General features: G+C 37.4%; 1 protein-coding gene across 2 annotated transcripts in view; it reads right to left on the bottom strand.

Moving 5' to 3' along the window:
* Positions 1-1,715: 1,715 nt before the first annotated feature.
* SLC5A3 (solute carrier family 5 member 3) overlaps positions 1,716-13,896 on the bottom strand; it is a 33,755-nt gene continuing 21,574 nt past the window's right edge. For both annotated transcript variants that reach the window (XM_077879089.1, XM_077879090.1), the window contains exon 2: positions 1,716-13,332. In XM_077879089.1, coding sequence (XP_077735215.1) covers positions 10,838-12,994 — 2,157 coding nt within the window. In that variant the 5' untranslated portion in view covers positions 12,995-13,332 and the 3' untranslated portion in view covers positions 1,716-10,837. The remainder of the gene's footprint in view (positions 13,333-13,896) is intronic.

Here is a 13,896-nt window from a genome sequence, read left to right as displayed (position 1 = left end):
ATGTGGTCTAGAAGTTGAACAAAAGGGGTTCCAGAAAGGAGAAAACAGGGAGAGTCATCATCCTAGAAATGAAAGATACAGGTTTGCCAAATTGAAAGAGCCCACTGAGGGCCAGGACAATGAAAGGAAAACTTTCAAGGCCTGTAATAATGAAATTTCAGAACACTGAGACTAAAAGCTAGGAAAGAAATGGTCTTATGCTTACAAATCTCTGAAGAAAAACTTTCCAATCTACAATTCCATATTTGGCAAAACTTTTAAAAGGTATTTATGGACATGCAAAAATTTTAATTCTAAGGAGTTGGAGAATTGAAAAAAAAAAGTTAATGTGTCAATATCATCCAATTTCTTGCAGCTGGAAGGGAGATGCATATAATAGGAGAAAGCTAAAATGAACTCTCTAGCACACTCATTTAGAATTTGGAGGCATCAGTAGGTATGTATGAATTTCCTACCTGTTTACTGAAAAGCACCTTGAAGAATGGGCACACCTAGCTCTGGTTTCTAAATCCTATTCCCTACTAAATGCCTCATCCTGACGAGGGCAGGGGAGGTACAAGCTAACTATGAAAACATCTCACTGTTTTGGGAAATAAGAAAGTGTGCATGATGGAAATGTGTCATGAAGGACACAAACTGGCCTGCAGAATGTCACTGGCTAAATCTGGAAACATTTGAGCAAATTAATGATAGTAATGGATTATAATCCACTAAATGAGTTCATACTGATAAATGGGGAAAGAGGGACAACTCTTTATTTCAGTATAGCAAAACAAAAACAAGACAGTTTTGCATAATCATAGTAATAACTGCTCAGGCAAGAAATACCTATGGATGCTGAAATCAGGGGTTCAAGCTTGATGAAGAATAAGTTATTTACATAATCTCCAATTATCTCCCCACAAATTACTTATTAGTGAAAGGAAAACCAGTACACCTTGACAGTGGAGAAACCTGGCTGACATGATCTTAACCAAGTATCAAAGTTAGTGTCAACAATAATGGGACAACACAAACACAACATCACACACCTCCGAATGTGAATCTCTGAGGACATATTACTGCTTATGCTGTATTCCCACCAAAAACGCATAGTGTGAATCCAATCACAAGGAAAGAAACCCAGATTTGAGTACGGGCATTCAGAAAATGGCCTCTAACCTTCAATAATGTCAACTCAATGAAAGACAAAGAAAAACTGAGGAAAGCACTGCTGCTAATTAAAGGGGGGAGACCAAAAAGCTTCTGAACTTAAAAAAGAATTCCTATAAAAAGGTATTACGGGAACAGCAACATTTGAAGCAAGGCTTCAGATTAAAATACTGTATCATTGTTACTTCCCAGATTTTGATAATTATATTATGATTGCATGAGTGACTGTGCTTGTCTAATAGACTTCAAGGACTTAAGGCACAGAGGGGAATGAGGTCTGCAACTTAACACTCAAATGGTTCAGAAAAGTGTGTATGATGAGAGAGAATGACAAAGCAAATGTGGCAAAATGTGAACTACTGGTGAATCTGGATGAAAATGTTTTTGGAATTCTTCATACTATTCTCACAACTTTCTTGTGTGTTTGAAATTATTTCAAAATAGAAGTGATCAGAGAAAAGAGAAAAGTCAGTGAAGGACAGCCCCTTCACCTCTAGCACAAAACCTTATAAACTTTTTAGAGCAGACATATTCAAAACTGAAAATACTCAGTCACAGAAATGTAAATTTTTCATTTTATTCAAAGTTGGTACAGAAGTGCTAATAACATTTCCATAAAATAATTACTATACTTCAGTTACAGGACAAGATACCACAGAAAGGAATATACTTTGCAAGAAATGTAGGTTCATCTGAAGTTTCCAAATACTTTTTGAAGGCTAATGCAGCAGCTGGCAAAATAACACACAGTACACAAAGAACAGTGTATTTTACAGAGTCAGTAATGAAAACTGACAGCTCTTTAGCAGATTTGCTTCATTGTTTTTCCATTTTTTCAACAATAACACTTTTAAAAAACACATTAAACCAAGATCATACATGTCTACAATTTTAAAAATCAGATTGTATACAGTAAGTTAGAATAATAGTCAAGTTAGAATTGTCATGTATGGTTAACAATCCTAAATCTACAATTTCAATTGTATTCCTTTCAATACAGAAATAACCTGGTTTATACCAAATTCTACTTTCTGCTTGCAACTAAAATATTGTACAATGTGAAGATGGACCCCATCAATCAAATCTTTAAAAAAAAAAAAAAAAAAACCTGTGGACAATAAAGGGTACACTGAAAATCAGTTTACACTTCCAAAAACTCACCAATAACTCAACAGCTTCATTTATAATCACATTTGGTCTACAATGCATAACTGACAAAATGATAACATGTACACAATACACACCCCCAGTGCACAGACTGGTCTCTTAAAGAAAATAAGAACAAAGCATAATAGGGAGGACACTGGAAAAAAACGATTTTCAACGTAGACAACATCTCCTTAAAATGCAATACTTACATATCAAAAGTACTAGATAAAAGCAGCAGTATTCTGCTGACATTTGGCTTAAAAATAAAGAAATGAATGAAGCAATTTCACAGGTATTAGAAAAGGAATTGGTTTTCTTCTTGAAGAAGACTACTAACTTTTGCACAGCAACTATTTTTGATATCCACCTTATCAAAAAAAAAAAAAAAAAAGCACTGAGAAGCATAACATAGTTCATATGTGATTGCCAACATAGGTCTGGGCAACAGAAAATGGGATGTCCAAGCAAAGAATGGGTAGATCCCTGCTGTATTTCTGAACTCTGCTGGCAATCTATAAACCAAAGCAATATTGGTGGGGGAAAGCAGGGAACAGATTCCATATCATCATCTGACACTAATGTAATATGCCATTATTAACAAAAATAAAGCTTTTGCATTTCAACAACGCCACAGAAAAGTCCATGAGCAAAAGACTCGTTGATCTGTTTTTGCCACTCAAAAGTTAGAGATCTCAAAGTGAAATTAGAAAATTCTAATTATACATATTTACAGTGCTAGGACTACTTTCACCTAGACTAATTAAAGCAATTTTCCATGGAATTATAAATGAAAGAAATTCTGCCAAAGGAATCTTCAAAAGCATTAAGTTTTTGCAAACGATTTTAAATTTAAAAGCAACATTTAAAAGTACAGACACATACTATATAGGACTAACAAGTTATAACTGCTTTGCCTTATCACACATTGCTAAGCCAAAGACGTTCCTCAGTTTTGTTTTTTTTTTTCCTGCATTTCTGGCACTCCTCTGCCCTCATCCCCCTGAAGCCTGAGGTTTCACATTCTAAAATACCGAGGGAAAACACCTGTTTTTTGCTGGAGGGGCAATCTTTCCCTCAAGGCATTCCGCTTAACCCTTCTAAAACATGTGACATTGGTCTACACCAGCTTTAATCTTCATTCCATATATTATCAGAGCTGACCAAGTCTTTCCTTAAGAAGATAAATACACAAAATAGAGGAGAGTGGGAACCTAAGTAGTCACTTCTCTCCCATTCTGAGAGTTACAGCTTTTGACCTATGGGCAAAATCCAAGACAAAGACTATTTATTCATTCTTGATAAACTGGGACTATTCAGGTAAAGAAAGCAAGGGATAAGACAAAGACAATACTGAGTGCAAGAAAACACATTCAGATTTCATCTAATCTAGTCATGAAGCAGGGAATGGGACAGGTAAAAGAATCCTTTAGACTCTTAGAACCACTGTGAAAAGCAAAGTAGCTCATTTGGCAGATCTGCCTCAGATTTAGTTTGATGCTCAGAACACTTGGATCAAATTCTGCTCTATTAAAATGAAGTGCAGTAAAGCACATGAAAAAGTTAGTAAGATATGTTCACCTCTTACAAACCTACGCAAAGATTAAAGACAAGTAGTATTTGCCCTGTTAAAAATGTAAAATTTCTTCATGTTTTCAGGGTACTACTGACAGCCGGTAAAATTTCCTACTAAAGATTTAAAATAAAAAATAGTAATAATAACAACATCAATGGCTCTACAGCTTAAAGCAAAAGTTTGTCAAACTGTTCCACCCACCAAAAGCCTAAAAGTCTGTCTCTGCTTTAGTTCCAGATTGTAGGAAAGAACCCATAGACCCCCATTTTCACTAATAAGCCCCAAATATAATTGCAATGTTCTTGTTCTTGTTCTTCTCTCCCTCAACCAAAGTAGTACAAACTTACTCAGATTATTACGTTTGAACCACTTATCATTTAGGACCACAACTCAAGATACCTCACTGTCTAGGGCTTTCCGTACTATAGTCCTCCACAACTCCCGAGGGCTGTACGACTGGCACTTGTGGGATACTGAGAAATACTGTTAGTCTTGTGCTTTCTACATGTGGAGATACACACCTGCATGTTTGAACATGATTTGTGCTTTCTATGGACTTTTACTTTAAGCTTTTTACCTATCATGGAATGTGAAGCTCTTGTCACATGTATGTTCTCAAATATGCCTATCAAACCTACATCAAAAAAACAATAGTTAAAATATACACACAGAATTAATAAGTAACCTTATAGTTTTAATTAAGGATATAAAACAAATATAGATGAATAAATAACATTTAAACTGCAACAGGAATTAGAGCTACCTGGTTTCCTTGAACCTAAATAAAGGCTGCGTATATAAAGTACGTAAATATAAATGTATTTTTTTGTATTTCCTTGACTAGTTATAACAAAATTTAAAAAGAGGAACTGTAACAAATAAGTATATTCTATCAAGAAAGGGAAATGTGTAAACTAGCAGAGTCAATATTGGCAAACAGAAGGCACTAATCAAAACACGTAAATTTCAGAAGCTGATTATATTATGAAATACCCTATATACTGGCCTTTGCCAATTTGGGATTTCAATAACAGCAATGAGCTTAATTTCAGTTTCCAACTATTATAACCAAGAGTGAGTTATTAAGGAACATTCATTCCACTTATAGAAGTCTAGGCTACAATGATATATTGAAAAATTATCCAGACTAGTTTGTCCAAAGGCAATAAAAAAAGTAAACACTCCTTCCTCCAGCAGCACTGGGGTACAAGGTGAATTTACCAAGATAAATATAAGTCTCCAATAAGGTTGTGGTTATCTACCGTCAACTTGTGCTGTTGAAGAAATGACTGAAATATGTATTTCCCTTATTGACAGAGTTCACTGATTGTAAACTATCTTAAACTTGGGATAGGGGTAGGAGAGGATGGAGTGGCTTCGTTATCATGGGCAACAATTAAGATCTAGTGCTTTTCTGAGAGCAAAGCTACTGTTCCTACACTACGAAAAATCTAAGACCACTGTGCTTTTGTCCTGACTTGCTCTTCATTTGCTTATTTGTTCTAGCATCCCTCTCTTCAAACATAGTATGAATCCAGGTAACCAAACCACACTGGAAAGTTGTTACATAAAATTATTGGTTTAAATCAACAGCTTCAGATTATGGTCCTCCCCTAAAAGGTAAAGTACCTGAAATTAAGTAACGGTACAGATACATCAAAGCTTTATTTCTGAGTAAAAGACAATAACATATCCATGGCTAAGGCTGTTAAGTTACCAAGATAAACAGGGTGCTTAACCCAAAACAAAAAACTAAATCCTATCTTTTATACAGGATTTGAGATGGAAAACAGAAACATAAATTATATCAATTTTCACAACATTTCTTTAAAGGTGAATCAGTAGTTAAAAGCCTTATTTCCCAGCATTGGAAAGAAGCTTAAATAAAAATATTTATAGGACTGTGACTAATGGTGTGGGACTCAGTGCTGGCAAAGCCTATTAAGTAGTTTGAACCTTAGCTAAGTTCAATTCTAGGAGTGAAAGAAGTTGCATACCTAGTCTTCTAACAGAGGGGGGAGAGTCTGATAAAAAGCATACCAAATTAAGAGAAGTGACTTTAGTGGAGGAAAAGGGATTTGCAGCCCTGAGGTAAGCCAACCAAGTCTAACCAAGTATAAGTAATCAAAACTTCTTATATGATCCAGTTTCATACCTAACTAGTACAAAAGGGTTTCTCTATATGCCAACTAATTCCAACTTTTTACCCTTAACTACTGCACGAACAGGCTTTTTGGCATTAAAACAAACTCCATTCCTCTCTGCATTATGACACCACCATTTCAAAGGGACTGGTGTGAATTTTAACTATCACTGCCTCACTAATTTTTGAAGAAAGGGGTTTTTAGAATACAATAATGATGTATTATTAGGGCTTTTATTATTAGTGAACATTAGTCTGAGAAAATCATTCTTGAGAATTAACAGTTTAAGCTAATAGAAATTTAGTATATTTAAACACAACCATAGTTAATGAATCATTATTTGGATCCAAGTTTTCAAAACTGGGGCAAAGCAACACTTTTGCACATCATAGCAATAAGCCTGAAAGTGAGTTAAGCTGATAAAATATCAAAAGAGGAATTTGAGAAGTGTTAAAAGAACAGATAAAGAATTAAAGCAATGTAAGGGAAGACAAATAGAGGGAAAGACCAGTCTCTCTGAATGGTAGGTGAGTATACACACATATAGGAATATACCCTATTTGTAAAGTCTGCTCAAGCTAATGTCAACATCAAAATGACTTAATGCAACTTAACACTTTGTTAATGAGATACTGTATGAATACAAGCTTAAAAGCAGATTTTTCTACTAAAGTATTGCTATCAAATATCAGTCACTTTAACCTCAAAAATGTTTAAAAACTCATACTTCACAATATGTAATGTCAAACTAGGCTTTAACAGGCTAGATCTTATTTACTAGTGTCCTAATCTATATGGGGAAAAGTTTAAACTAGCTTGTAGCCAAAATGCTTCAAGTTCTAGAATTCACTGAACAGAATTCTACATCTGCACATTTTAAGCTAATGTTTGTCCTTTGCCTAACTTGTTAAGTTTGTATCACCCAGGTATTTCTCAGCATCTCATTTAATAGTTTTTCTGACTTCTTGGAAAAATTTTGTCCTGGCAAGTCTCTTTGGTCACATGACGTAACAGGAATGGTCTACATACATTGCTCATCTAAACCTGGGGAATGGTGGTGAGGTGTCACTATTCCATATCCACATGGTCCTTTCCAGCCATCATACCTCAGATGAAAATGACACAGCAGAGTAAAAAATATATGGAAAGTAACTGGCCAAATACTGCCAACTGGGAATAACTGACCAGTCTAAACTTTTAAAAGCTACTGATATAGCCAGTCTGTAGGATGGTGAAGAATAAGAATAACCCATAGGTTGCACTAAATGATATTTGGAGAGGGGAAGATCCATGCACCCTTTCAGTACCAGAAGAAAGCAAGCAATGGACTGAGAAATGGAGACACTGAGAGATTCTCAGTGCCCTAGACAAGACCTTTCAGTCCCCCCACTCACAATCAGCCTCGGGTTAAAGACTGAGTGACAACCTCCTAATCAATTCTTAAAATGTGAAATTTCACATGTGATAGGTCTCTGCTAATTACTTGATGTGCTAAGACTATGACCCTGGCCAGCCTCTTTGTACAAAAACACAATGGATCCTTTGAGCCAAGTGAAAAGGAAGCCTTGGGAGAGGAGATCTGCTCAATTTAGGCCAAAGGACACAGTACCACCACTATTGCTTGATGTTTCCCTAATCTAAAGATAAGAGTAATAACCTCAACCAGGAAAAGAATGGCTATGGAAGAAGACTGGCTCAGCTATTTCAAAAGCCACTTACTATCTTGGGGCAAAAGGACATAATATTTTTGGAGCCAATAGTTCTTCTACATGCCAGAGTTATTAATAAGCTCTGCTCATCAGATCTTAAGACTGAGACTGCTTAAAAGGACAAAAATCTAAGAACTGGGGATACCATTAACAGCAGATCAGACAATACTTTTTCCCTACCTTTGAAGACTAGTGTCTTCACTTCATTTTGACTCTTAGGTAACTATTTTAGTCAATACCACTCTTATTCAATTCTGAACCTTAGCTTGAGCCAATACAAAAATATATACATATTAATGTCTACAGACAAAATGTCATCACTTAGGACTCATTTAGTTAGTGTAAAGTATGAACATTTTGCTAGCTTAATACAGACCATGTATCACTCCATGAACAATCATTCTAACGAAACATACTGAACAGTGGTCCCCTGAATGAAGTTGCAATCAGCAATTCACATACTTATTCAAGCACATTATCTATTACTGGAAAGCAATAAGAAGGGTAAGCTTCAGGGACTTGAGTCTCAACAGACTGATGTTTATACTGGCAAGAATAAACATCCTAATGGATATGCTAATAGTCATTCCTTATTTACAGACATGAGTACTCTAAACTTGACCTACTGCTATATACACACAAACAGACACAAGATGATGTATTTCATGTATCGTACTGAGACAGCAGCAAAGGGGGGGGGGGGGAGGTGAGGGATCCTAATACTCCAAACTATTAGGACTCAACATTAAATAAAAGGGAGAAAAATCCACATAAACACCACCTATTAATTTATGCTGTAAAAAAGAAGGGATTAAGAAGGCTGCCCAGCCAATGTGTCAATTTTCTTTGCTCAGTTATACAGCAATGTGTTCAAAGTCAAAGAAAATTTTAATTCTTACAACTTAATGCCAATTTGAAAAATCTAAGGTCCTATTATTTTCCCAAATACCGAAAGGTTGTCTCAAAGGAAAAATAGTTCCTTTGAGAAGAGGACAAACCATGAGTCCAGCTTTGGATACACGGTTTTCTGTTCTTCCCAATAGACTTTTTATAACCTTGGGACATGTCACAACCACAGCCTCCTCCATAAAGAAAAGGATGGTCCCTATTTATTTGGCCCCCAGCTTATAAACCTTAAGAATGAAACTGAGAAATAAATTCTACAAGGCACTCTAAGCTCTCAGAAATCATGCTATTCATACATGAATTATTTTTTCATCTACAGACTCAGTCTATCAGAAAGCCTCCTGGAGATGGGAAGACATTATGCTACCTGATTATTTCTAAAATCAACTTTGGACTAATCAAGCCCATCATAATGAAACTCATTTATAGAATACAAAAAATTTGTGAAGTCATTAGGACTGAGTTTTGATTCAAAATCTACAAAAGTATCTAAAAAAGTAATACTTTTCCCTAAAGAATACAAGCTTAATAAATTCATGCAATTTAAAAAGTATCAGAGATTACAGGAAAGTCAAAGAAAGTAGATACACAATTAAGTTTCCTTCATATGTTATGGAGGAAAAAGGACCATGTTGAGCACACAGACACAGAAATTTGTAATCTGTAGAGCTTTTCTCTAATATCTTTTGCATCCTGTCCTCAAGAAGGGGAATCAGCCTGTGAAAAAGATTCCCATCCGTGAAGGTTACAACACAGTGCCATGCCATGTGAAGACAGAATCCTCTAAGTACACAAGTCCTACGATATCCTCCACAAGACATACTACTAAACCCAGAAGTTCTTATTCATGACAGACACCTCTTTAACATGCTATCCATTCTACAGAAAGACTATACTGACAATCTACCAATGGCAAGGCATGCACTCTGAGTTTTCTGTTACTAATGTCCAGTTTGCACTGGAACCTCCTCATGCTCTAAGTCAATGTAACTTTTTAAGAATGTAGAGGCTGTGTACAGATGGCAAGTCTTTCAAAAAAAAGAAAAAAGTAAATCAGGAAAAAAAAAAACCATCAAGGATACGATATGATCTCAGAATTAAATTTTCCCTCCAAAAGCTTAACTTCAACATTGCATGATCTAATCAAGCAGGGCAACCCAGCACAAAAGGCAGTGACAATTTTCTTCAAATTTCTGGACATATCTTCCAACTGAATCCACTTGGAAAAGCATGTGGCTAATAAAAAATGCTACCAAATGACAAAAACAAAGAACAAAGCTAGAGAATTAGTGGAGTATGAGTAGTCACCTGTTTAGCATAAGCTCATCAAACACTGCTTGAGGACTGCTAATTCCCAAACTATATAAATAACCTTAACTTGGTCAATTAATCTGGGGATCATCAGCAATGTTTACTTCATTTTCTCCCCTAACCATCTGACAATACAATCATGACATAACTTTATCAAGACAGACTTGGTGGTCATTTGAGTATCGTTCACTTAAACTCCGGTCAAAATTAGAAAAAAAAAAAAAGAAAAAAAAGTAACTAGAACAAACTTTTTACCAACAGTCCATATATTGGTGGTACAAGAATAGCTACAGAAAAAAAAACATTCTTCTTCCTTTCTTTTGGCAATCAGAATCCATAGGCTCATGCTAGCAAAATGAACCTGGCAAACGAACTAACTTGTCCTGACACAAGTACCCCATAAGCACATTAGATTTTCATTACACAACTGATTACACAATGTCTACAAATTCAGTTTTAAATGGTAGGAGGGATTACAGAGACAGAGAAAAAACTTTGAAATGAGCAAGTCTTCTACTTCAGGATAAGAAGGCCTACCAAGATTTGGCAGTGCAGACAGTATACCTTATTCATAATATCTTAGCATATATTCTGCTCTACATGTTCTATGAGAATAATTGGTCTCTCCTTACTTTGGTATGGAAAATTTTAAACCACATTTGCACAATTCAGTCTGTTAAACAAGTTTTACTTCATTTAGGTTGAAAATTTACTTTCGTCCATCTCTGGGAAAATAAAGTCTTGCAAATAGATGATTTTTCTGCTAAGTAAAATTTGGCTAAAACCTATAGCGTAAACAATGCCTGAGAGATGCAACAGTTACATAAGTTTTGTTTTGTTTTCCAAAGACCAGTATTTTCTTAAGTTAGTGTCTCATCATATCCTTAAAAAGTTCATAAGGAGAAATAAACAAACATGAAAATTCCAAGTGAACACACAGCAAAAAGTCCGATATTTAGTATTAGTTTAACTTGTGGAGGCTCTTCCAACATTTGTAAACAAACAGCCTCCTCCTCCATCAGGTCTCTGAGACTCCTCTTGCTGAGGCTCTTACTTTTAAAGCCACAGAACCAATCTATGAACTTCCAGTACCGGCCTCCATCCTCTGTTTCCTTCTTTCTCTCTTTCTCACCCATAAGAGCTGCTTGCCCATTGGAATAAGCATCTACTGGTGTTTCTGCCTCTGAATGCCCTAACGAAGCCACTGGATTGCCCTCTTCTCTGCAGGTCACCAACAGATTAACATCTTCTGGCTGAAGGCCCTTGATGCTATCTTCCGATTTCCCATTGGGAATGATGTGGTTGGTGGCCTCACTGTTCTCACTGCACCTCAGAATGCTCTTCTCTTGCATTTTGTAGGGTTCATCTTTCGGGGAGCAGCTTTCCTTCACCACCAGGCTCTTCTTAGACCAAAAGGTGGTGGTACGAATCTGTTCCTTTGTGGGAGGTGGTGTCAGAAGGCTAACAATTACTGTAATGAGTCCTGTGACCCAAAACAATGCTGTGGCCACATACATGTAATGGATGTCTTTGATGAAGCCTGGCCTGTTATCAGGTTGGTCACATTCTGGGGCACGGTATGCAAAGGCCAGTGTCAAACGGACTGCTCCAAGAACAAAGCCAGCCATTCCACCATAGAAAGCCCCTTGCTCATTACAGCGCTTCCAGAAAATTGCCAGAAGGAAAAGGGCCGCAACTGGGGGTGTCAGGTAATCAGCTACCTCCTGAATGTAAAGGTACATCTGGCCTCCTTGCATCTCCACGATGATTGGCACCCATGCAATGCTGATCACCACCATAAAAGCCACAAATATCCTCCCCACAATCATTAGTTCCCGGGAGCTCGCGCTCCGGCGGATGAGTTTGTACACGTCAAGGGTAAATATGGTACTGGCACTGTTAAAGATAGAGTCCAAGTCGCTCATCAGAGCTGCAATCATCACCGCCATCATTAAGCCACGGAGGCCCACAGGAACCAGCTTCATCACCAGGCGTGGGTAAGCAATATTAGAGCACCCAGCTCTGCTTCCACATACTTGCATGCAGTGCTCTGGGTTGATGCAAGCTATATCATCAGCAAACAGTATTCTGGAAATCATTCCTGGGACAACTATGATAAACATTGGCAGCAGCTTCAAGAAGCCAGCCATAAGAGTAGAGCCTTTGGCATGAGCAATGTTTTTAGCTGCTAAGACTCTCTGCACGATGACTTGGTCAGCACACCAGTACCATACTGAAGCTGGGGTCTGCCCAAGAACAAATCCAGGCCAAGGAACATCTTCATCTGTTGGATTCCGCAACATTTTCAGTGCATCTTTCTTAGGGTGGACATTACAAGAATTTGTGTTGGAAAGGTTGTATGTCAACAAGATGGAAGTAACATTGGGTGAGGCCAACATGTACCTTCTCTTAACTTCCTCAAACCCGCCAATCTCCATCATGCTAATTATCATAAGTGTGAGTGCCCCAACGATCATAAGCAGAGCCTGTAGAGTGTCTGTGTAGATCACTGCAACAAGGCCTCCGGTGACAGTCAGCAAAGCAGTCATGCCAATGAGCAGGATGACAGACACATAGAGGTTCCAACCCAAAGACTCCTGGATAAAGAGGGCACCCGAATACAGATCCACTGAGAGCTTGGTGAAGATATAGAGAATCAGAGACAAGGCTGCAAAATAGACCTGAATCCTATGGCCACCAAATCGCTTGGACAAGTATTCAGGCATGGTGTATACCCCTGACCGGATGTAAATCGGGATGAAAACCCATCCCAGAAGTTGCAAAAGCAGTAAGGCATTGAATTCCCATGCGCCCACTGCAAATCCACTTGCAGCTCCAGATCCTGCCAGCCCAATGAAGTGCTCACTCCCAATATTGCTCACAAACAGAGAGGCACCAATTGCTACCCAGGTCATAGAGCGCCCCGCCAGGAAGTATCCACTCACGGTGCTTCTATTAGATTTCCACATGGCAAAAAAACCAATGCACATGACCAGGATAAAATACAGGGCCACTATGGCAATGTCTGCTGTCTCCAGTACAGCCCTCATTTTGGTAACTTTGTGAATAAAAGTGTCCAATGACAGAAGTGTCCGACTTTTTATTTACTCATTAGTAACCCCAGCCAAGTCTGTAAACCATACGTGAACTGGACTACACAGAGCAACACAGCAGGTCAAAGTCTTTGTCCTTTGGTTTGCTGTCTTGATGGTGGTGGTTGTGATAAACTTTGAAGGAGACAGTTTAAATTTTCCTCCGCTTCTTAATTGGGATTGAGAACTTAGCTCGTACTCTTAATCCACTCTCCACAAGACCATCAGCATTTACTCAGGTGCTGGAGGAGAAATTCTGAGTTGCAGCTAAGTTAGTGAAGCCTACTGTACCAACCCTGCAAGGCAGCAAAGACAAAAGACAAAGATTGAATTAGAGGAGGGTCTCACCAAGTGATGAGGAAACTTTCAGTCTAGCAAAACGGCGCAATAAGACATTCTTTATAAAAAGAAAAAAAAAACTTTTAAAATATACTTCAGTTCCACAGGAAAGAGCAATCTATACTAGCACATCTGATATGTAAAGTCATGAGAATATTTATCATTTTGAACTAAGAACAAAAATTCATTGATCTCATAACTAAGTGACCTAACTTCTCTAGCAACTAAGAGCTGCCTACCATGACGTTGCCCTTTTTTCATCTTACTGTTGTCGTCTCAGATTGGAACAGACACCAAGATCCTAAAGCACCTTAAGGGAAGAGGTGGAAGGGACACTAATTTTTTATAAGGACACCACAATGAATCTTCAAATGCTATGAATCCTGAATAATGAACTTTATAGCCAGTTAGGGTCCTGGATGGAACAGGCAGGTAGACTGAAAATGTTACCATCTACACCCAAACACAAAATCAAGTATTACTTACTCTATGCAAAATTATTATAAAATTCTCCTAAATTC

This window comes from Canis aureus, chromosome 30 (genome assembly GCF_053574225.1).
Source record: "Canis aureus isolate CA01 chromosome 30, VMU_Caureus_v.1.0, whole genome shotgun sequence".
NCBI classification, from domain to species: Eukaryota; Metazoa; Chordata; class Mammalia; order Carnivora; family Canidae; genus Canis; species Canis aureus.
Note: the sequence above shows the minus strand (reverse complement) of the source record. Positions and strands in the feature narration are given on the sequence as shown.